We start from the raw sequence: 25855 nt of genomic DNA, 5'->3' as shown, positions 1-25855 counted from the left end.
ATTCCAGCTTCCACAGTAGGTATTTTGAGGTCCTTGCCAATTCCAGCTCCCACAGAAGGTATTTTGACTACCTTTGCCAAACCTTCAACCTTTTTGGCATAATCAACTAGACTGTTGTCTTCATACGACTCTTTCAAAGGAGGCAGTATATTCGTTTTGGCATAAACATTAGGAAGCTTTTTTTTTTCATTTGTAGTCTTCGGTGCCCTGCAGTGACCTACTCTCGCCCTCAGTTGGGTAAAAAGCCTCACTGTCCATTGCTCCCCCTGCTGGGTTTTATATGTAGGAAAAAATACAGAATTTGTGTGGGAGTCCAAGCCTTTGATATTCAGGTGCAAATATTGGTAAGTGGGCTAACTAAAAAGGTTGCCCAGCCTTAGATGTGTATGGCAGCATCATTGCTAGCGTAAGTATATGGGAATAGGAGGTGTTGACACGACACATGGAAGAGAAACTATGATTGTGTGGGGTGGTTTGCAATTGCCACATGCCCTGATCTTGCAAGGGATTTCTTATGATTGTTACTGTTTTAGTGTTTTGTCCAGGTTTTTGACTCTGAGACACTGTACCAAGAACAGGTTATGGGCCTAGGGATTGCTATTCAGTAAGCTTGTAAATGTATGTGTTCTTATTGTGATTTACCTATCATTATTGTTGTTTTTTTTTAGGTAAAGACACCAATCAAAGAAGGGCACAGGAGCAAACTTTGAATGATGAAAAGTCTCCTGTGAAGGTAAGCAGTAGCTTAAGTTCCTCTGATGTCATTGCCACATACTCTGAGTAAATGTAAAATTAAATCTATGTATGAGCAGGTCCACTGGTGGATGACAAAGCTTGTCCTTGGAAGTAAATGCTGCATTTTGGCTCATTGGGACACAATTCCCCAAAACAATCTGTTGCGGTAAAATGTGCTCCAGTATCGAGTCCTCCTATTTCACTGTTGAATGAGTGACCATCGTGCAGAACGCCTTCATAGGATCAAAAGTAGAAAAGTGACCGTGAAAGTTCTTGTCCTCCCCTACTTAATGCCAGTGTGTACTTTTTGCTCCTACGAATGTTTCGAAGTAGACAGTTTTTTTCTTGTCTCGCCTCTAATTGTATGAACTGGTGAGGATGATATATATGCAAGATGGCTTCAGGCTACCGTGTAAACAATGTAGGAAAGCATCCCCTACCTATTAAGAATGGGGCAACAGATTCTGACAAGCAACTGGGAATCTGGCAGTCTAGCCTTATGGAAGAAGCGCTCACTGTAGGAAGGTGTTTCCTTGTTAGACAGTCGTTGCAGCCAATAAGTTGATGCAAATGCAGGTTGGTTTATCTGTGCAATTTATTAATATATTGGTGTTAACTGAAAGTACGAACTTCCTCAAGGTTACCTTATTTTGAACTGATTGAAGCATGTTGTTGCTTGGACCCACACATAACAGAAGCTGCCAAGACAATCAGCCTGATTCATCAAGCTGAATAGCGCTCGCAAAGGGCCAGATTCTGAGAATCTGGCCCTTTGCGAGTGCGATTTTTGCATTTGGGATTCATCATCCCAAAAGCAAAAATCGGTAATAGCGATATCGCAAATTTGCGATGAATTACATTTAAGGAATCTCTATTTGAGATTCCTTAAATGCAATTCATCATCCATTTTCAAATTGCGAAATCGCAGTTTCGGGCCGCTATTTACCGCGAGGTCAAACCTCGTGGTAAATAGCGAAAACTCAGAAAAATGCTTTTAAAAGCATTTTTCTGAGTTGCATGTTGCACACACACATGTCCTTTGGACATGTGTGTGCGCAACCCCTGTTTATATTAGCATTTAAGGGGTGCTACAGGGTGTCCTCTGGACACCGCTGGCACCCTTTAAATCGCTATCTTATTTGCGATTAGCTAATTGCTAATCGCAAATAAGGAATACTCCCCATTCATTCCTATGGGCCTTTTGGCCCATAGGAATGAATGGGGAGTTATTCCTTATTTGCGATTAGCAATTTGCTAATCGCAAATAAGGAATAAGTAGGAATTGCATTTTTTTTGGCTATTCCTACATGAATCCCGTTTTGCGAGCCTGTAATAGCGATTCCTTATGAATCGCTATTAGAGACTCGCAAAACGGGTCTTTCATGAATCAGGCTGCAAGTCTTTAAACAATAAAATGACAATTTCAGACAAAGGTGAACATTTTTTGATGAGTCTAGTTGTGGGTTGTGGTTAACCTTTGAAAGTCATTATGTAAATCCCCCGGTCAAATATGAGTCAAACCTGTGGTTGACTACGGCATGAGCAAGAACATATAAATAGACCACAGCTTCAGAAAACACCTAGAAATACAACCGGTGTTTCAGACCTTCATTTTCTTATCACTCAATCCTGGTTGTGTACTTTTTCTTTCTTCCTTACTGCTTTTCACTGAGATTTGCCTTTACCTCAGTGCCAGTAAAACTGTGTTTTTAACTAATTTAATTAATCACCTTTTGCTCCTTCGCTGACCTCTGTTTTAATCCATCCCCTTTTCTTTGTCTTAAGGTTAAGGGATCCTGCTGTTGCCTAAAGTGCAGCATCCCACCTTCTCAATAGTCTGGTACTGTTTCTACATGTCTACTGCAGCCGTTGTAGCCTCTCGTTCTCTCTCTGCCATGCCTCATTATTTTATAAACTTAAGTTAAAAATGTCAGAAAGCAGCCCCTATTTTCCCCTGGACATAGTGGATCTCAGTAGATAATCTAACCTTTGTCTATTGGCTTACTAGCAATATGCAACTTCTCAAATCTCTGCCTCTTCATTAATTCCTAATACTAGAAACAAGAATTGTGGCATTCCTCAGGGCTCAATGTTATCTCCTCTGTTATTCAATCTATATATGGTACCATTAATTCACTTGATCTGTTCCTTTGGCTGTGGTTTGTTTCTTAAGAATGGATGATACAGAAATTGTGTTAAAGAATTAGGGTGATGTTAATTCATAAGCCACACAACTACATAGATGCTGGTATACATTTGGGGGACAGAGGAGGTCCAACTGCTTGAAACTGAACAGCGACAACAAAGAGATCCTTTGTCCTGCCAGGCCCTCAAAGTTCTGGGGTCAACCTTTTTGGCCCTACTCTGGATACCTCAAGCATGGTCTTTCAGCTTGTGTAAAAAATCTAGATATAAATATAGACTCTGCTTATCTATCACGTACCACGTTAATGCAGTAGTCGACCTGTTCTTTACAACTTTGCACCTTGATACATATTTCGGATCTGTTTATTTTTACCCACAAAGTGCAAACTGTCAATGCATTTGTGCCAGCGTGTCTTGACTACTGCAACTTAGTCTATCTTGGCAACTGAGTCTGTCTTGGCCTGCTGATTCAAAAGCTTCCACAGGCTCCACATTTTGCTTCTAGACAGGTGCACCACATAAGGCTCAGACCACATCTCCCCAGCACTGGTTGCCCTACATTGGCTTCCAGTGAAGACCGAATTGTATTCAGACCTATGTGTTTAACCCTTTCCCTGCTGCCGTCGGCCAATGGCCGACGGCAGCACTACCTCACCCAGTCCTGCCGTCGGCCATTGGCCGACGGCATTCCACCCGCGCACGAAAACGCCCGCACCGCGGCGGAATTACCGCCGCGGTTAACGGGTTAATACCGAAATATTGAATTACTCATGTAGCTCTTTGCTTCATTTTTGTTTAAGCTTCTATAAAGAACCAAGTGTCTTGAGATTAAAGGTCAAACGATTGTTGATAGTTCCAAGATTTCACCTTAAAACCTTTTCTGTAGCTGCAGCCGAGGAATTGAATTATTTGCCACCTGAGTTGTGGTAGCTGTCTGACCTGTTCAAGTTTTGGAAAAGTCTTCAAACATTGGTGATTTGCAGTTGTTTACTTTGGTCTTTTGTTTCGCCATATGTTACTTGTGATATGATTTTGTAGCACCAAGAGACCCCTTCTCTGAGTTCAATGAAGCAATCTACAAAACAAACATAAATAATGTATAATTTCTATGATTCTGTGACTTTCCCAATAGAAAAGCAGTGCTATAATGCAATATTAGCGGAAAAGGGTGTTTCATTACCATTAGCTAAAACAAAACTCTGCTCATGGCTGACAACCAACAACACTGAGAACAAAGGAGAAGGAACCTTGCTTGGCATAGAGCTGCAGCACCAGCCACTGACTGAGATAAAGGATGCTGCTGGGGGTAGAGCCTTCCCTCCCTGTAGGACATGGGGTGGTTAGGAGATCTGCAAGATATTCTGTGATATGTTTTATATTTTACAAGATAATCTCTACCTACTCTACTGCCTTAACATTCACACTGAACACTCACCCAACCAGAGAGGCTCAATAGGGGCTCTTCAGAGCAGGCTTAAGGACCATGTTGACCAGTGAGTATTTCAATAGTATTTCAATATTGGTGGCTACCAGCATAACCGAGAATTTGTTTATGCCTGCAAATCTGCAATGATTACACACAGTTAAAACAGTTTTCTAGGATAAATTGGAACTCCAATGTATACCCTGACAACACGGTGGTCCAGTAATATGTATGTAATAAGGCTGGTTAGTGGAGAACATCACTGCTGAATATGTTTGTTGTACTCATTTGGTACTGTCGCTAATTTGTGCTCAATTTAATTGGTTCCTCTTTAATTTAACAGCCTTCTACAACTTGAGTTCAGTAATTTGTAATTACACTTTACAGAAAAAAGCTACTAATAGGGCTGCTTTGCTTAGATGCTTTCTTTGTAGGCTACTCAAAAAATATGTATCTATGATTACAAATGTCTGAGTTGGTGTGTTTTCTGTGATCGTCTTTCCAGTTCCGACCAGATTATGTCCCAGAAGAGGAGATTCAGCAGCAGCTCCGGGACATCGAGAAGCAGCTGGACGTGCTGGAGCTCAAGGGGGTCGACCTCGAGAAGCAGTTGCGCAAATGTGAAGGAGGCAAGTGGTCTTGGTGCCTTTAATTTGAAGGACGTTGGTTGAAATGGGACTACTTCTTCATTACGTGATAAGATGGAATCTGTGTTGCCCGAAGCATGAAGCCATTTAATCTTGGCTTCCAGGGACTAAGAAGAATTTTGTGAGATGTAATCTGCAGTTACTTATGGAAATAGTTTAGCATGTATGCAATTCTCAGCCTGATCCGGTCATTAATGTCATATGTGCTCATTGTAGTTCTGCTGAATTACTCATTACACTGAAGGCAATATGTGGATCACCAGGTCACAAATCTTTGGGTAGGAGATCCCTTTACAAATCATTTATAATCATTATTCGTTACCAGATCAGCTTTAAACATGCTTCAGATGTAGTCTAGCTGATAAACTGGGGACCTGTGAAACATAGTTTTGAAAAACAGTCCATGGGAAAGATTTAAATAGTAAATGCGTGGACAGGTAACAGTGGGCTTTGCCAATTCACTTTATAGTGTGATTTGCCGTTTGATCTTCCTTTGTCACTAACCTGAGGTCAGAATTGCCCACTTGTCCCATGTCATCAGGAGCTATCAAGATGTTGCTTTTTTTGGCCATTATCGCTTTGCATGTTGGGGGCTTGCACTTCAGTTTTCTTCTATTGTAAATATTGCTATTTAATTCCAAATGGAAACTGCTGTTGGAGAAAAAGCAATGTCTGCGTAGCGATGAGGAGAGGCCATGTGCCAACCCTGCGGGCTTACGTGGTTTCTTAGCGGTTTCTGTCAATCTCTGGTTGTAATGTCTGTGTTTCTTTAAGCGACTTAGTGTGTGGTGGAGCAGTACGTATTCTGGTCTCAAAGTAGGTTTCTGTTTTGTATGTAGATGAAACAGAAGATGCGCTCATGGTGGAGTGGTTCAAGCTGATCCACGAGAAGCAGCTTCTGTTACGACAGGAGTCGGAGCTAATGTACAAGTAAGTGCTATCCAACTATACTTTGTGTTTTGCTTAAAAGATAATCTTCAATCACTATGATTTTCAGAACGCAGAGAAAAGGCCTTCTGGGAACTCTTATTGGGGAAAACAAGAAAGATGCTGTTGGCTCAACTTGGGTGCCGCTTTACTGTTCCTCCGTTCATATGCCGTGGTACATGCGACTCAAGCCTTGGTACTGCAGTGATTGATACCTGTGATTAGTCAAGTATAGAGGCCTACATATGAAGCCATGTCTTAGTTTCAAAGTTTGCAACTTCCCACTAGAACTTATCTCCTCCCTTTTTGAAGATGAGTATACTATTTTGCTTCAAGCGAAAGCAAACGGTGAACCAAATACTTTGGGCCCCATTAGGATGACGGGCGGACATTGTCCGCCCGCCACCCTATCGTAGAACGGGACCGCCCGCCATAAGGGCGGGGGTCCCGTGGGGGGAATTAGGATGTGCCCGCCACAGTGGCGGGCACATCCTGTAATGTTTGCATTGTGGCGGGCGGTGCACTCTGCACCGCCCGCCACAATGTAAAAAATGCTCTTTTTCATTTGCATATGCAAAGCGGCAGGCATCGCGCGGTGCCTGCCGCTTTGCATATGCAAATGTGGGGGGGGGGTACCATGGGTACCCCCATGTGCCCCCCAGACAGTGGCGCCAACCTGGGGGCCCTGCCGGGGGCCCCCGCAGCAATCACCGCATTGCTTTCCGTGGCGACATTGCCGCCAAGGAAAGGCCTCTGCTTTTTGCAATTGTAATATGGCTGGCGGTGTCCATTGCACACCGCCACCATATTAATCTATTACCGCCGCGGTCGCAAACCGACCGCGGCGGTAAAGTGGCGGACGGTCTTTCCGTCCGCCGCTGTCCCCTCCGCCATCCTAATCAGGCGGAGGGGAACACGAGAGTGGTTGTCGGGCGGATAATCTCCGCCTGGGTGGCGGTGGCCACCGCCACCCTGGCGGAGGCAATCCGCCCGATATCGTAATGGGGCCCTTAGTGTTTTGTTCTGGCTGTGACCCCAAAGTGTTTGGCATCAAGGACAAACCGGTTACTAATATCATCACACTATGACAAACCCCATATAATTGGGCAATTAGGCCCCTTGATCTAAAGTGATGCCTTTTGGCAATTGGTGGGTATGTCCTAAAGAGTAGTTTTTCGTAAGTTTTAACTTAAAATATCCATCTTGCTGATGCAGGAAATGGGAAGGTCATTCAGAGGCAGATGACTTGATATTTGAAAATTCTGTCCCTACATTTTTGGAGCCCAATGAGTTGGGCTGATTTATGAGTCTGTCGTATATATTGTAAATCATACATCAAGACACTAGCGAACTTTTTGGGTTTTTGGGTAATCTGGGACGCTAACATAGCAGAACTTGTGAGCCACGCACAAAATATTCAACTCTATATTCTGATGTAATGGTATCTACTGTAATACCTCAAATTCATAACTACCGAACCTGTCTACTATTGTAGAAAGATGTTTTATTTTTGTTGCCTTTTCAGATCCAAACAACAGGCGCTTGAAGACCAGCAAGGGAGTGTGGAAAGCGAGCTCCGTAATCTAATGAGCAAACCTGGTGAGCGAAGCATTTTTATGTTTCTCAGTAAATGTCCCAAGGCCGACCCACAAGCTCTTTCATAAGTAAACTATCAGCACTTTAATTCTAGAAATTGATATTTATTATTTTTAAAAAATGCCTTTTTTTAAAGAAAATAGTTTGTAAGCAACTCCGTCTGTCTGCCAGATGACTGTGAAAGGTTTAGAAGAAAACTATTACACAGTTACAGAATATATACAGCTACCCAAAATTGCATAGTGTGTGGTTACCCACCTACAGTCCATTAAAAAAATGGCTTCTGTGGGAGTTGATCAGAGATGGCCTGGTTGGATGGGTGCTCTCTTTTTAGCGATTATTGTCATGCTCTCTTCCTTCAAATGCAAGGTGAAGGAGGTGACATCTACACAGTTGAAGGAACGATGACAAGGCTGGTTCCATGATGGGGACAATTGTTGCCTGAAGTGACGTTGGCACAAACATAATGCTGAGGCTGAAAGCAGAAACTGGCACAGTGCTGAATCCGCTGTTGCGGACGTAGAGACCAAACAGGGCCAGAGACACTGGGTAAAGCAGGGACGTTGAAACCTGTCACATCAGGATTCCCAATTTGTTCCTCAAATCTTTAACTGCAGTGCTATTCACTTTGAAGACTTTGCCTCTTGAAATGTGCCCCTGTCACTGCTAGCTTGAGGTGCCATTACCAGATCTCACAGTTGCTAATACAGAGCAGTGAGACAACCACTACTTTTGCGTCAAGTTTCTCTGTGAGCTGACCAAATTATGTAACAAAACTATTAAAAATACATGTACATGTCAGAGCTGTGAGTGCTCTTATCTGCATGCCTGCATCCTCCAAAGTGTTATGTCCCCTGCATTCATTATCCTGAACTAGGTTTTGTCTGCTGTCCTGTCCAGTGGAGACTTGGAGGCCATGCCACTTTCTGTCATCCTACCACCCGGTACGGATGGTTGCTTTGTTTTTTTTTCTCAGTTGAATTTAGTGATTGGGGCACCCATCTTCCTCATCATGAATCAATGCATACAGTCAGATTAGGTCTTTGGGTGCCATTGTGTATCAAGGCGTGAGCCATTCCTCTGCCAAACAAATGGATATGCTATGCTTTTCAAGTATCCTATACCTGTGGGAGAGAAGTCCAATTTCAGAACTCCCTGAAGGGGACACTGAGGATAAAGGAGTCTTTCATCAGTGGGGCAGGTGCAGGTTTCCTTTGATGTACATCTCTGACTGCATGCCATGCAGGCCTAAATCACAATGCTGATACTGAAGACAAGGTTCTTGTTCATCCATCTTTTCTCAACTACTATTGTCTACTTGACTGTCAAATCAAGTAAAATGTGGTTGCTAATGCTGGGCCCAGTATTTCTAAGAGGCATTGTCACCCTATTTACTGTCCACTGCAAGTATGAGGCACCGAACAAGCAATAAAATATGGGACTCACTTGTATGAGCTATTTGCAGCATGTTTTGTTCACACATTTCTGGCTTTTTCCCCACTCACAAATGCCACCTACTTGGACCTAGTAATATTTGGTGTGATAAATGACCTGATATTACCACATCCAGTAACATTTGGGTAAAGTGGTATTACCATTTAAACCTATCCAGTAATCCTACTCCTAACTACTTGTAATGAGTGCTTAAGTGCGGTTTTTATCGTTCAGGATCAGTGCTCCCTTCTTGCTTTCAAACATTTAATGCAGTTTGGGGTCTTCAGTAAGTAGTAGTTTCGATCCTCTGAATAGAGTGTATCTGTTCTTACCAATGCTGAGAATGGAATGCCAATTTGACTTTTTGAAGCATTTCGTTTAGTCTATACTATCAAGTGGAAGGCAAAATATAGGGATGAACGGGCAACCAGCTTTCTTCAATGATGAGCGCTTTTTTATATTCTGAAATGGTCTTGTATTAAACTTACGTTATTTTGTGTTGGAAAGATCTGCTTGCTTAGGCTTCCCTTTCTAGTGTCTTCTGTAACTTTCAAGAAACGTACAAATGCAGAAGGTGGTCTTCGTTGTTTATCTTTTACTTTACGTGGACACCTTGTTTAGTTCAATTCCAAGAGAGTTTGCAGTGCAGCATGTAGGATTTGTTCCTGGATTCAATCACCCTACCCAACAAGGGGAGACAATGGAGATAGCAAGAAAAGCATCTTCAACTTCTAGCTAGCTGCATCTTTTCAAAACTTCAAATTCACAAAACACTTGGTCTGGGAAATTGTATCTTTCTTGCAAAAATGTTGCATGGTTCTCTCATTTGCCATTTCTTACCTTGTTATGATTTTAGATTGAGACTACATCTATAATGGCTTAAATGATTGGGTTCTGATACTTCCGCGCGCTTAGAAGCTTTGTTCCAGGCGTGATGTTTGAGCCTTAGCTGCATGAAACCACATGCACTGCTTTTATTGTTTCCAGATTACCGTCCCATTAACTGTAATCTGCAGAACAGCTACATTACAGGCATTTTGGAAAAACTCCACGCTGTACGTGAGGTCCAAATCAGATGCTGGGCCAGGCCAGGCAATTAATCTAGCTAATGTTTAGCTTAATCTTTGATGTCAGTTCTTCTTACCATTTTCTTTGCTGCTGAGAACAGAGGAGCACATGAAAGTATTTGCCTGTACTCTCCTGAAAATAATTTAAGTGCTATATCAGTGCCGCTGCAGAGCGCCATACAGATTTAAAAACACTCTGGTAAAATACGATGACCGGGATTAACCATCGAAGGCCTCTTTGTTTCTTCAAGTAGGACTTTAAAGAATTTAGTGTGGAGATGCCCAATAATGTTAGGTTGACTAGAAGCAATATGGAATATAGCCCAGTGTAGTACGCATGAAATGAGGACACAGAAAGCACTTATGGCTGTTGATGTAATCAGTCATCAATTTATCCCTCCCAATCCATTTTAAAGGTGTCCGGTTTGTGAGAGTTTGAAGAGTTCCACCTCACTTACTACCATAAGCTGCATAGTACAGTTACATGTAACTTCTCTCCTTTAGTTTAAGTTACTTGTTACTCTTGTCTCACCACAAAGGGATACATTTCTTTTGCTTCCTTCAGATAAATTAAAGACTCCTCGCGACCGGGATCGTGAACAGAAACTGCTGGAGGAGTACTTGAACATCGTCAACAACAGAAGTGAAATTATCGACTGCTTGGATGATGATCGACTGAGGTGAGCAATGTTTTTCAACGTTTAGGCTTTCTGTCCTTCAGCCTTTCTTTTCCTATTTGTTTTCTGGATGGTTCATCACGTTGGACAGTTGCTGGAGACAGCAGGTTGGTGATATGGACTGCAAACAGAACTTTTCTTACTTCTCATGTTTTTTTTGTCGGTTTCATGCAGCGTAGGAGGATTGAACTAGATTTTGACCAAAAGAGTGTACATAGAGCCCCTAGTGTGTTAAAAATGTATACACATGGATTTATCTATACTCCTTTTCTGCCCTCTGCCCTTTAAGTAATCTTCCTACTTGCCCCTCATTATGCCTCTAATTTGAGCATGCACAACGATGTGAAGATATTGATGGTACACACTTTTTTTCAGACTAATGTTGAAAACCTTTTGTGTAGATTACCACTGGTAAAAATGGATTTCCTGTAGTAGTTCCAAAATCCTAATTTAAGGAATCGGTATTTGATAGAATTTTCAGATTTAAAATTTCATGTAGGGCTACAGCTAGTTGCACTATCACAATTGAAGTGATAATAAGTCCACCTAAAGTGTATAAAGCAAGGCTTTCCTGAATGATTGTAAATCTTTTAGCTCACGCAATGAGGGGTGATCACGTGTAACCTTACAGTGAGTTGTGACTCATGCTTTTTAATGTACCGGACTCTATTTTTCATGAGAAAATGTTAATGATCACATAGAATATTATAGCTTGGCTATTGCACTCTAGAAGGGGCGATTTCACCCTTTTTCATTAAACATTGCTTGAACTATTTCTTGCTCCAGAGATTAATTTCTGTTTAAGTATGACATGTTTGTCATACAGACTAGTCCTACACAGGACAACCCCTTGTGTGATAGTTGGACACTTCTGAGAGCTATGTCTTAGGCTGGTGAACTCGTATTTCAACTGACACATGTTTCTAACCTCATACTTGGTATCATTAAACCTGAACAGTTTTCCTTAGCTGGTGATAATTTGTTTTATATGCACAGAACTTCCATTTGTGCCTTGATCAGAGGGTAACTGCTCAATCTCTTGCCTGGGTTTAGTGTAGAGGACTATGGGGATATTACTCCTTTCTGCTGATGGAGGAGATTTCCCTTTCAGTGCTTCCTGTCAGGGTGGTTACGGTACTTAGAATTATTCACACTCTCCGCGCATTTCTTTTCAGAGCATTTGATCTTACTACAGTGATGAGCCTCAAACAGGTTACATTTAAGGGATAAATAAACTTCTTTGAGATCCATCTGTCCTTGTTTGACAAAGAAGCATTCCATATGACTCAGTTTTTAGATAATACCTGTTCTGCGCACTTACATGCGTTCTTTAAAGCTAAATCTTTCTCATAGTTACTCACTGACCATTTTGTTACCGGTGCCTAGATTATGTGCTTTAATGATTGGGAGGAAATGCCTTGATTAAGGTATTTGGGCTAAAGTATTTTTCCCGCTGCACTAAAGATGTCTTCTGAAATGAAACCAAAATGGGAATGGTAGGAAAGACCTTTGGCAGAACTTTGTTTTTTGCAAGCAATTGGTGAATTAATTAAAGCTGCCTTAAGATCCAGGTGCAGAGGTGCACACTCGCGTAGGGATAAGCCCAACGGGATAGATCCAGAGTGTGAATTCACAATGGGATAATAGCCCTCTTGTGTTAATTCAAAGCAGGATAGCCATTATGTGTGCATACACCAAGGGATAGGCCCGATAAAGGGATAGGTGTGATTTGTAAATTCGCAAAGTATAGGGGTAACCCTTTGTGAATTGGAAGAGGGATGGCCATGATATGTGAACTCACCAAAGGATAGTTGCCCATATGAGAACTCACCATAGGTCAGCCTCTAATGTTTGAATTCATAGAGGGATAAACACAATGTGTGAATTCATCAAGCGATAGCCTCTGAAATGTGGGCCCGAAAAGGATAACCACCAATTTGTGCATTCTCTGACGGATTGCCACCAACTTGTGAATCCGCCAACAGATAGCCACCAATTTATGAATCAACTCCGGGATAGCTTCTGATGTGTGAACTCACTAATAGCAAGCCACTGATGTTCCAATTTACATATGCAAAGCCATATTTTAGTGCAATCGCAAATGGATAGTCCACAATGTAACTGGAACGGAGACCACCCAGAACTCCATATGTGGCATTAAGGAGGAAGGTTGGTGAAACCCATCACTGGATCAACAAAAGTGAGTTTCATGGTCCAAGTTGACGCACCCATTTTGCTGTGAAAAAAGGAGACTAAGACGCCATTCAATTTGGCACTTATTTATTACAGAGTGTGCTGCAAAATGAAACTGCAGCTACACACACAAGCAGGTTTGGATTGGGATCAAAAATAGGCCTGGTAAAAAAAAGTGCATGGTAAAAAAAAAGTGGCCCACATTTACATAGTGCCATTCTGCAAAACACTGCTTCAGCAAGTTTTATAGCAAGGGGGGTCTCTGACAGAGGCTTGTTTTCTTAACTTCACTTAAATAAAAAATAAATGCAGGGATTAGTTCACACTGGTGAAACACACCTGAAAACAAGTGAGACCACCTCTGCTCAGGCCCCCTTCCCCGCTCAATCTGCATACACTAATGGGCTGGCCCAGCGAGAGAAAAGGAGTGACACCTCTGCCCCATTGGTAAAAGGGAGGTAATAGAGGCCCATCTGCCTCCAGAAAGGCCACTCCGGTCCTTACTGGGCCACTGGCAGCATCCAAATAACGCAGGCACCTCCCAGATCGGACCCCCTCAGGCTGCCCAAAAAAGCAGCCCACAGCTGGAATTGGGATACTGGCCCCTCGGCCGTTGCCCGAGTGCACGCTTTACCAATCCGACCCTGCACGCAAGAGAGCACCATACATTTTACACATTACGTAGGTGCATAGGCCTTGTTTTGAAATCTTCTTGATAATAGCCTTGGTCGGAAAGAGATTGGGGGTAAACCTTGATCAAGAGGTTTTTGGGGGACAGAGTCGTTTAGGCATTTGCAGATCAGGCTTAATTTTGTCATCCTTGCACTCTCAATGGACCAAGTGGGGTCTTCCAGATGGGCTGGTGTATTTGTTCTGGCAAAGGATAAGGCATTCTGTACTTCCTGAATTATTTTCAGCTAGAAGGCATTGCTGTAGGGTTGCAGACAGAGACGACTAGTGTGAGAACCTTCTCAGCTGATAGGAAAACTAGGGCTCTTTAGTGGAGCATGATCTGGCTGGAGGGAATGCTTTTTTTTTTTTTTTTACTACTGTTCCCATCTGAGACTGGAGGCCGGGATTTTCCCTGCCTATTTCTCTAAGGTAACTTGATAGGTCCTCCACTATTCTAGACATTGATTCACTTTGCCTGGTTTGACTATGGTGGACGTGATTGTGGAACAAACGTGCGGAAAAGTTGTACTTTTAATGCAGTGGGTTTGTCACACACGTAATGGGTAGTGCGGTGTCCTGTTTTTACCCGTGTTAACCAGTATCTGTGCCATACATTGAATGGATTTCATAACAAGCAGAGAAAAAGCCAATAATTGTGGCCTTTGCAAGCCTTTATTTATTTATTTTTCAACATAAACTGGCAATACAACTGTCAAAGTAATTACAATTTAAAATGTCACTGTCTAAAGGTACCATGTACTGTGTCACTAGCCTTAGCACCGAAGTGGTTGGTGGATGTGCAAATGGGCTCAAGAAATAATCTGTCATTCACAAAGAAGAGAGACAGTGACTGCTATGGGCGGACCCCCTTCTCCATGCTGTATAGTGTGATGGGCAGAAGTTAAAATGTGAATGGCGGTTGAACAGAAGGATTGGACGAAGAAGGCTGGCCCAAATCCCCTGTATTTATATATAGCTATTAATTTTTAATATATGTTCTTTATAAAACAGACTGTTGAGGCAGCCAAAATGTGTGAAGGCCAGACCTAAAAAACTTTTTTAAACTTGCAAGCTATAGTACCACCATTCGCAGCTTCACATGACTCCGAGAATGTAGACCATATTTAACCAGCTTATTCACGAGTGGCCAGTCCCACCTACAAGTTGGTTATTTCTTCTTAGGACGTCATGTAGCAGGCATGGCTGGCTCAAACAAAAACAGCCTACAGCATCCCAAGCCAGTCAAACCTGCTTAAACTCCTATGCATAGACATGGCGAGTCAAAGATTCTTCTTTTAGATAGGTGTGCAACGAACTTGGAAAATAAAAAGTATGGAACGAATGATAACATGAATTTATAACCAATTCGAAAACCCCTTCCTTACCTAAGATGTGCTTTGTCAGGAAAAGAAATATTCATTCTGCGAAACTAATATTCGTGAGAAGAGTTATGCATGTCTGTAATCCAACGTGCAAACTATACTTCAACAAGAAAGGCGTCGATCCCCATCTAAATATTTCTAGATCACCGGAGAGATGGGGGCTATCCTTTCGTGAATTTACACATTGGGTAGTCTTTGTGTGGTCTGACATTGGGTTATGTTTTCTTAAAATCACGCATCATGTGGCTTTCCTCATTGAGGGTTAGTTTTATGTTAAATCACGTATTGGAGGTCATCCGTGTGATAATTCACACACCAGTCGCGATCGCTTTGTGAGTGCATGCATTTGTTGCCTATCCATTGTGAGTTCAACCATCCGGGGTTAACCATGTGTGGACTCTCACATACTTACTATCCCTTTGAAGGTCCACACTTTGGGTATTATCTTTTTTTCGACTTCTGACATTGGTCACTATCCACATTGGTCACTATCCCTTTCTGAGTTTACACATTGGTAGTTGTCCTTTGGTGACTTAACCGCATCGCTGCGGCTGTTATTTTTCCGCTACAACGCTTTTTTCTAAAAGCCGCGTTAGATGACGAGCTCAGCTAGTCATCCGCACACGCCCCCGTGGCTGATGACGAGCTGAGCTCGTCATCAGCATCAAAGGGGTTAACACATTGAGGGGTGGAGTAACCCTTTGTGAAGTCACTCACTAGCAGCTATCCCTGTGAGAATTCACACATCTTTAGCTATTGCCTCGTGTATTCACATTTTGGGGGTTATCCCTTTTTAGAATTCACACATTATGGGCTATCCCTTTTGGAGTTCTCGCATTGGTGTCTTTCCCTTTTTAGTTAACGCATTGGTGGCCGTCCTTCTGGGACTTTGCACATGAGAGGATAACCCTACATGAAGTCACACTCTTGAACATATTCCGATGAGAAGTCACACCTAGTTTACTATCCCTGTTTGTTTTCACTCATTGGAGGTTGCCCTTTTCTGAGTTTTCCCATCAGGGCTATCTCTGTGTGAGGTTGCTCATTAGTGCATTTGCCTTTGTGAGGCTCCGTATATGTTTTGCTTCCACTCCTGTCTCCTGAAGGATCCCCCCTATCAAAATGTGCGCAGCGTTTACCCATTTCTAATTCTGTCCTTACAGAGTGGGTGTTTTACAAGATTAATTCATTGCTTGCGTGCTCAACTAGCAGGAATCTTTTATTTTTGTGCGCTCTCATTGCTCTGTCCAGATGATGACCAGTTGAATCATGAAAGGTTGAAACGCTGTCAGTATCCTGGTGGAAAATTATGTTAATAATTACTTAATGCACACTTGAATAATTATGAACTGTTACCCCCAAATTATCCATGTATATTGCCAAGCTGTAACTCCTTTCACAGTCTTTCTTCTTTATTGGTAACCATTTTGCGCCGCCGCATTACTTTTACAAGCACTGCGTGTTCATCCTGCACTTTGAGCACTTGTCTTTTAATCCAATTTGATGCTGTCTATGATTGTTTGGAAAAACTTAAACACATACAAGGATTTATTTCTGATGTTCTTTAGCCATACCTCTGTCTATTGGTTTTATCATTTTTTGAGTATTGTACAATTGATGAGATTCTGTTTTTGATTTATACCTTTTTGCACACTGTTGCAGATGTGGGTTTCATTTCTTTCCATCACTGTTGTATACTGGAGACCATGCTTTGAAGATTCCATAGGAGCTAGAAGCGGTTCATTATAATCAATAGGTACCCCCTTATTTGCAGCACAGATCTGGAAATGGTGTTTCTTCGACCTCCCATCTCATCCTCTCGTGTTTGTTTTGTGTTCTACACTTGAAAAAAAACTTAACTTTAGAAGATTTTCCTCTTGCTGCTTGCCAACAAAATGAGTCAGCGTGTGCTTTTCGTCTTCACATGCTCACATGCATATGCTATTAATAAGCCATGGGTTCTTTATCTTCAGTATCACTCAGCTACTTCGCAACCCCAGTCCTCGGGTTAGCCACAATATGAGGCTAGCCGCGACCAGTCATGACCCAAATTTGCAATTATCCTATTCTGCATGGAGCCAGCTGTACGCCACATCATGCCATAGTTATACTAGAACCAGAGTACTGAAAACAAAACTCTGAAGACTTGCTCTATCATGTTTCATTAAAAAAACAACATTCCAATAATGAACTTGGGCAAAAACAAACATTAGCAAAACCAATAGGTCTCCCCTTTTGGACCTATCCCCTTTGCAAATGCTGTTTGCTGATGTATTGCAGCATTAACAGAGTGGGAGAAAAGCACATGGTGAAGAGAACTACATGGAGTGGGGGCATGAAAGAAACAGATGAGGGAGAGGGCAACATCGTAGTAGGAGATGAAGCACATATGGGATGGAGCAACACTGAGTTTGAAGGAGAGATGCATATATGAGGTAGAGAGCAACACTTGAGGAAGAGAGCACAACACGGAGGACAGGGGTGGATATTTGGCCAGAGGAGAAGCATGCGAGGGAGAGAGCCGGAAAACATATGCACTCTCATGGCGGGCTTATCCCAAAAATAAAAGGTAGTTCCCTAAGAGTGAGCAGTGAAGGTATATCTTGAACCAATAAAAATTGTTAAAGAGGCAATACTCAAAAGAGGAACAAAACAATTAGAAGGTATGCCATCTGCCGAGCGCGATGCTCGAGGAGCGCGCCTCTAGGGCCCGGCCCCATTACGCCCCCTAGTCAGGTAGGCGGCCGGCTAGCCCAATGGGCGACCGGCCGCCTTTTACTTCCGTGGAACACCGCGTGACCACATCCGGTGGGGGAGAGGAAGAGGGCGGGGACTAAGACCTATTTAGGTGCTGGGAGCTGTGGTCCTGGTCTCTTCTTCCACTCCTGCACCGGACTGGCTGTGCGCTCCCTGGAGCTGCGTCCCCTTTTTGTCATTTATTTATCTAAGGATGAATATGAAATGTTTTGTAATGTTTATGAAATGTGGATATTAAACATGGCCGTTTTTACACCCACTCAATCTCTGTGGATGATTTACCTGTGGGTTGTATGGTTGTCTGGGCGGGCGGGGAGCACCCTGGGGGATCCGGGTCCTATAATAAGAATCAAGTAAATGTGAGTTACAACAAAGCCAACCAATGGTAAACATTGGGCGGGCTTTAACCTTTTCCATGCGTCGGGCGGCCGGCGGCCATCCGACGTCACGGTGGGCGTGTGCGTCAGATGGCCCCTGTGCGCGCGTAATTTTTTCCCGCACCGCGGCGGAATGTCCGCCGCAGCTAAACCCACTGTTAATTCATGGTATGTCCACTTTAGGTTTAATGCAACCAGACAGCTTGCACGGTCTGGGAGGAGAGACTTTCTGAGGTCACACGTCACTCCACAACTTAACTAGTAGGGTGACTAGTATCTAGATTGTTGCCTAGATCCTTACAGTGGACTACATAGCCATTTATACTGCACCACAATGACATCAGGTGCAAAATCACCATTCTTACTCCACTGTGAAAATTAAAAACGCATGGTTCTCCAAAACCATAGCAGCGAGTCGATTGACTGTTCTGTAACCTTATCCTTGAAATTTGGAAGAGGAAGGTGTTGGTCTGCTGGTTTGCTCAGTGCCATGTTGAGTGGGTGGTTGCTGTTCGAAACCTGTCTTAGGGTGCTGTACTTGGAGAGGTACATTACTAGCTACATATTATTGCCATCTATGCAACACTGACAATTGTGTGTATAGCTTGCCAGGCTGCTTACACTTGACCAGTTTGACGATCTGTAGTTCCCTTCCATGCAAGGGCCTACCATGGCAATGTGTGTTTTTGAGACCAAAACTCATTTTTGCTTTTTAGATAGTTGTTTTTTATATTAGCAGGGAGCTGAGCAGCTCTACAACAATAAAGTTTTACAGAACCCAGGACAAAACTAAACAAGCCAAAGGCCTGGCAGCGAACACCAGACCGATTTGCTTTGCCAATTATGTTTTTTTTAAATGTTTTACCCAAGTCTCAAAAAGCAAGCCCGGTTACATGCTGCATAACTGTCGATAATAAACTGTCAAGTGTAAACCTGCCCTAAATGCAGCGCTGTCACCTGCAAAGGGAACTCTATCCGTCACCGAGACGGCTCCGTCAGGAAGTATTTAAAGCGCGGCGATCCTGCTAGACACGGTTTAAGGAGCATCCGGGGTAACAGGAAGGTGAAAAGAGCATCACACATGGCGGTTAAACATCTGGAACCCACCAGGAGCCACAGCTGACGGAATGAGAATCCCAGCTGGGTCCGGGTACGTAGGGCCTCTTCCGGTATCAGAGGCACCATCAGCTGCCTTTACCAGGGCCAGGACTGCAGGAAAGCGCGGTGCGCGAACCCGGAACTAAAGACCTCGGGGCACATGTTCAACTTCCGCCAGCGCGCGCTATTAATTGCAAAGCAGGAAGACTGCTGAACACGGGGAGAACCAGCCTCCGTCTTTGAGTAACTTCTCTTGTTTTTAAGTAAACATTCTTCTTGCTTGATTAAAAAAAAAAGATGTTGTCTTTCCTTGTAATTAATTTAAATATTAAAAAAATGTAAGCATCATATAATTTAATTTGCTTCCATGACCTGAAGGTGGCCTGCAAATGTACATTTCCCGAGATCCCCTAGTCTACCCTTTTATTTTGAATATTCAGTTTTATTTCCTAAAATTAAATAAATACGTTTTAGTAAACTTGTACTTCATAGGTGCGGCTAAAGCTGTGAGTGCTTCGATCTAGAACTGAAGCCTCATTCCTTCCTATTTATTTGAAGCCTCATTCCTTCCTATTTAATTTACGCGGAGCGCTGCAGCTACTTCATAGCGCTATCGGTGGATTAGAAAAAAGTACATGTGAAGCAGTGGGAGTTTAGAGTCCAGTCAGTGAAGGAGAAAATGTGAAACAGGATTCAGAGTTGAAGCTAAAATAAAGTACTTTCAAAATATATACTTTTAGCATAACGTAACCAAACTGTACCTAATGGGAATCTTTTTTCGTACTTTATATTAGAAAGAAGCACTCCCGACTCAGCTGCTAACACCCTTACTTTACCTCTTTAAAAAAAAACAAAAAAAACTTATAATCGTGAAGCTTCTACTTACTCCAATTTAATATTACAGCCAGTTCTTACTCGCAAGCAGACTTTAGATTTGCTGATTAGCCAAATGCACACGCTTACATTTTTTTCATTTAGTTGGAAGTCTGGCAAAAATACAAATACTTTTTAGGTCAAAGCCTACTAGACAGTGCAGCTGTCTGGTTTACTAGCAACATCTTGAGGACATTCGGAAAGCTTCCCTGGGTAAAGCACTCCACATGTTGCTTACCATTGGCTTTGTGGTTTGTGACTCTAATTTTCTGGCTTTCTATTTGCTGGCTTTGTGTTTTAGGGTGTCCATGGTGAGTTTGTCCCTCCCAGGGAGCAAAGACTTTTCACACCATTCCCCTTGTATTCTTCCTCGTGTGCCCTTTCCGTAAACAGGCCTGTGAATCGTGTTCTTATCCTATCACATTTGATGGGCATTCAAAGACAGATTTCAAATGTCAGGCTCTGTATTAGGGACTTTAGTGTTTACATTTCTTTCTCTGACTTCAAAGTGAGAGGATTTATTTGACGATCTTGCTGGATACTGGTGGTTTACAACACTCCACACCACTTCACTCTGCCTCTTCACTCTCTGCACCACTCCATTCTACGCCCCTAAACTCTATGCCACTTCACACTACGCCTCTCTACTCTACTCTGTAGCACTCTACTCTACGCCAATGCACTCTATGACACTCAACACCACTGCACTCTATGCCACTCTACACTGAACAACATCATTCTATGCCAATGCACTCTATGCTACTCTACTTTTCAGTACTCCACTTTATGCCTCTAAACTCTGTCACTGTACTTTACAACACTATATTCTATTCTGCACCACTCTACGCCACCTCACTCAATGCCACGCTACTATGAACCACTGAATTCTAGGCCTCTGTACTCTAGGCCACTGCACTCTGTGCCACTATACTCTGCAACACTGCACCAATGCACTCTACGCCAGTCCACTGTACATCACTCTACTCCACTCTGTGCCACTTCAAAACACGACACTCAGTGTCACTCCACAACACACTACTCCACTCTTTGCCATTCCACTCTGGGACTCCACGCCCCTCTCCTCCACGCCACACCACTAACTTTTAGCCATGCTGAATGGCAGCCACTGTGGGTTACAAGATGACTAAAATACATTGGAAAAGCCAATAGCTCTTGCATAGGCAAGACCTAATGGCTTTGCCAATGCTTGTTACACTTTTAGCTGTCTGCCATACAGGAAGCCTCACTTCAGCACTGCTTTTTTTAACAAAAAGTATAGGATATGTTTTTGTAAAAAAAAAAGAAAAATAATGGTTTGAGAATGTCATTCCTAAGAGATCCCGTCTATTTTGACCTGTGCTCCCGCTCTCTAATCCACACCCTTCCTTACATTCTGGTGTTTAATCAGCTCTTGGTGTATTTCCACTTTGCCATTGTTTCTCATTGGATGAGTTATATCCTTTCATTGCTGACGCGAGGGAACTATTGTCTTTTATTTCTCAGGCTGCCATTTCATTTCTCTTTTAGTTCTCCATGGGGCGCCTTGCTTTTATTGCCTTCTACCTCTGTTTCTGTCTTTGGAGTCTCTCTTCGTGGTGCCCACTCATCTAATGCTTTCTGAACTCCCTTACTTCTCTTGGACTCCACTTCCTGTTTTTCTAAAATTGTTTTTGCGCGGGCTGCACTCGGCTAACGGGGTGCTCACTATCCATTAGCCTGCCCTTTATTTCCTAATTTACTGTTTGAAAATGGATTTCAACCTTGTTATCGATAATCTATAAAAACAAAAAAATCCACAGATTGTCACTGGTGCGTCGGCACGCATACATATGTATAGGGGGCCACCTTATAATGATATTTGTTTTTCCAAGATGATATCACATGCATGCACGCACCTGGGTGGGCATCTTGGAGTGGTTTTTATTGTCCACCTGTGTGTACGCAGCATATGCACGAATGTTGGCACACCAGCACTGGCTTTCATGTTATTTTTGTTATACTTTATTAATAGTTTACCATTCCAAGAAGGCAAAGGCCATTTCTGACCTATAGATAATTTTAAACAATAAGAAATGCCAAGTAAACCAAAATTAGCAACGCCAGTAGCTCGGTGCCTGAGTATTACTGATTGGCCTTGCCAATGCTCTTGGAAGATTGTTGGCGTCAATTAACTCTGGCCTTTTCCTAAAATACCCCTTTCTGTACTGTTAGACTAGATAATAAATCCCAACCATTTAGAGGAATTGTACTTTGGAGATGCTGTCTAATGACCGTAGATAGATTCAGGTGGGCATGTGAAACCAGACTATTTCTGGAGTAAGTGCTAGTTTAGGCGAGACCCCGGCTCTATTTCTTCCACCATATTAGCCAGATGGCTGAGGGAATTCCACTGGTGGATTCTCCTTTGGAGTCAACAATTCCTTCAGAAAACGCCCAATCCCATTTCAGGACCTAAATGTTCTGACCAGTAAAGGATAAAATTATATGAAGCGCTCCCATACAAGGGATTTATACGTGTATTAAGTCCACTGTGCACTGCATGGTATAGTATAAAGCAGCTCAAATAAAGTTTTGGCCTCTGGTGGCGTCTGTTTCAATATGTGTAGTTGAGATTGAAAATATCGATCTACAATTATTTTGCATCCTTTCTAGGGATCTTAGTTAGCACTACATCACAAGGTGAATGGATGTTAACTTAGGAGTAATAAATACATGCTTAACATGATGATGGAAGATATAGTGGTTGTAGTCGTTTTGAAGGTCAATATTTGGACAGCAATATTGTGACATACAACCCTAAAACTCCAGAGGTGAAAATATGGAACCTGTACTGGAGAAGCCAGAGAATTTTAACTTTTGGATGAGCCTATTACCAAGACTTGATTTTATGTATTTTATATATGTTATATGTATAATACTGTGTATCATTCATGACTATATTTTAATGTTTTTAATATTTTTGTGTGTAATATAACTGTGTGATCGCTTTTATGATTTTTACTAATCGAAATAAAGTGCTATCGACTTGACTTGAAGCCAAAGAGGCTGTAATGGGAAAGAGAAGTATGCTGTTGATCGTAAGACACCAGTGTACCAAAAAAACGCATCATCCGAGTGTCCGTACAGGACGATCCCGCCTCAAATAGAAGTTCTGTAATCTTCTCATGGTCCACAATCCACTAGCTGTCCTTAAAGCAGGTTTCTTCAGCCACAGTTGTCGCTCAGCACCAATCAGGTTTATGACTCGCTTCCGAATATCTTGCATCACAAGTTCTTCTTTCTAAGCTCATACTTTAAAACTTTGAAACGATGTCGTTCATGAGCAGTTATCCTACTTGGGCAACTCGTGTCCGTTGCCTAATTTCAGCTTTTTTGTGTAAGGGCTTCACCGCTGTTGTATATCATCTACTCTTTACTGTATGCCATATGTGGGCCTAGCAGGTGGTCCGTATCCTGGAGCATGTTAACACTTACAATGTGATTGATATTTGGCAATAACATAATATAAGCACTACACATCATTCCAGTAGGTTTCAGTAATACTCAAGAATCATTCTAGTCTGTTTCAGTAATACTCAAGAATACATTTTGCATTATTTCCTGGTTACTAGTTGTCAAGGCCTTTTTTCATTCTTTCTCCCTAGCCTTTTTTCTCCTTTCCTTATCTTTTTCCCTTTCTTTTCTTTTTGAATTTCATTTTCACATTAACTTTTTCATTTTCTTTCTTAGATTTTCACCTCTTTCCATTTCTCTGCCTTGCTCTTCATTGCTCCGGTCCTTTAATTCCATCTAATTGCTTTCCTGCCTTTTGAGTTTCCATGTTATAAAATGTTCCCATCCCTTCCCTTGGTGCTTTCTTTTCTCCATGTCTTCTGACCCTGTATTGGTCTGTTTCAGGGTTAGGCATCCTTTCAATAATATCTTATAGCAGTGTCAGGAGTATGAAGCCTAAAGCTTCATGTATGAGGCACAGATTTCAGTATCCAAACAAAAGTTCAATCTTTTTCCTTTCATTTACAGAGAGATTGAAGAGGACCGTATGGTGAATGAAATGATCCAGAGGCACGGTGAGGACGCACTCATTACAAATATTCAGACTTTACATTGTTGACTTTTGCAAAAGAGACTGAGTGTCTGTTCCGCCATTTTTTTCTCGACAGATACTTCGAAAGACACTCCAGAGAAGGACAACACGCCGGGGCTCAAGAGGAAAACAACATTTCGCCTTTCAAACTTATTCAAACCAAAAGATAAAAATAAAAGCTCGGAGTGAAAATCTGACGCCCTTGAGCGAGGACAGGTAATGCTGGGCTGACAGGGGATTGGCTCCTTGCACTTGCAAGGGTAAACGCCCCCTGCATCGATGTAAAGGAAAACAAATCCACTGTACTGGTCTAACTTAAAATGGCATCCAAACACTGGTCACTGGAAAAAGAGAAATCAATATTGGGTGGGAGGTGTCACCAGCAGAGCGAGGAAACAAGCTCGACAACTTACATAGGACATGACGCGCATGCAGAGGATGAGCCAAGAAACCGGAAGTGGCCTCAAAGAACAGGAAGCATGTCAGAGACAATGGAATATTTGCCTAGTTGACGTGACTGAAGACTATGACAGTGCACATGTGCTGGAGATGGAGGGTTCACGAACTGCTGTTATTGATTGCAGAAAAGTCGGGCAAAACATTTGAAATAGTTTGCACCCGTTTTTTTGCGCCTGTAGCGTGTATACTTATAAAAACACACTCCGCCAGAACCTAGGGGCTGTGCCTCTTGGAATCAGTATCTTTCTTTTTCACAATCAAAAACACAGCTATACGTGCCAATATCTTTATGTTCCTTCATAGATTTCTTCGTGACAATGCAGTCTGGGAAGATAATGAAACATTATGATGTTTGTAAACAGGTTTTGGATACCCGAGGAATAATAAAATCAAAATCTAGTAAAAATGTAGTGGTGAATATTGTGTAATACAGTAGCTCTGAATCTCACCTTTTTTCCCTATAGGTTAATTGTTGCCAAGAATTTTTTATCTAGACGCTGTTTTGTATAAGTTAACTATGGGTGCACAATGGTTCAATTGTCACTCCAGCTAATAATTCCTTTATTAAAGTGAGGACTTGCTGAGGGTCTGTGTATGGTTTAGAAAATAGATTTTGTGTCCAGAATCCAAAGTTATTTACAACCAAGTAATTGTTTGCTTATAATGTTACACGTGTATTTCACATTTTTTTTATCCACCTTCCGTGGATGGAAGTCCTAGTTGACCTCTAAGCTTGCTAACCAGGTGTGGGCACGTACCCTCTGTGCATGGAGATCTGTCCTAAAGGCTCTTCGTACCAGGGGTTGTCCTAGAACAAGGACTGAAAGAGGCATCTATTCGTGTTGAGGTTTTCTGCAGAGCATTGGGCTGGTTTTCTTTAGGGAGAGTCTTACTACTCGTGTAAAATGTATTGTTCTATCACAACATCCGTAATAATTTTACATTGCCATGAAAATTCAAGTTTCTCAAGTGACCCAAACAAAAAAATCGGATCTGATAAAAATTCTATTTGGGGGGCGATTAAAGTTGGCTGAAAAAGTATGGTGTGGGGGTTAGCGCTCTGTCCCAGTGTTTCTGCAACCAAGATGACCATACATTGTCATGTTTCCTGCCTGCGGTCTGCATGGACCTCCCAGCTCCATTTTGATGCCTACATATAGCCGGGTGGTAAATGCAAAAGGATTTGTCTGAGGAATCACTGATGACCATGCAGAAAAGGGCCAAGTAGTTCCAGGTCCACATTATTATTTCCTATTCCAGGCCAAAAATTGCTAATAGCATGGTGCGATGATGCAATTATTGGCCTGAA

General features: G+C 42.3%; 1 protein-coding gene across 1 annotated transcript in view; it reads left to right on the top strand.

Annotated features, from left to right (window-relative positions):
- The window catches only part of MICALL2 (MICAL like 2), a 155056-nt gene extending 130104 nt beyond the window's left edge, over positions 1–24952 (top strand). The window contains exons 11-17 of the mRNA XM_086940595.1: positions 669–733; positions 4809–4932; positions 5790–5880; positions 7403–7476; positions 10540–10654; positions 24024–24070; positions 24164–24952. Coding sequence (XP_086796721.1) covers positions 669–733; positions 4809–4932; positions 5790–5880; positions 7403–7476; positions 10540–10654; positions 24024–24070; positions 24164–24276 — 629 coding nt within the window. The 3' untranslated portion in view covers positions 24277–24952. The remainder of the gene's footprint in view (positions 1–668; positions 734–4808; positions 4933–5789; positions 5881–7402; positions 7477–10539; positions 10655–24023; positions 24071–24163) is intronic.
- Positions 24953–25855: the final 903 nt, after the last annotated feature.

The sequence above is a fragment of the Lissotriton vulgaris genome, chromosome 10 (assembly GCF_964263255.1).
Source record: "Lissotriton vulgaris chromosome 10, aLisVul1.2, whole genome shotgun sequence".
NCBI lineage: Eukaryota > Metazoa > Chordata > Amphibia > Caudata > Salamandridae > Lissotriton > Lissotriton vulgaris.
Note: the sequence above shows the minus strand (reverse complement) of the source record. Positions and strands in the feature narration are given on the sequence as shown.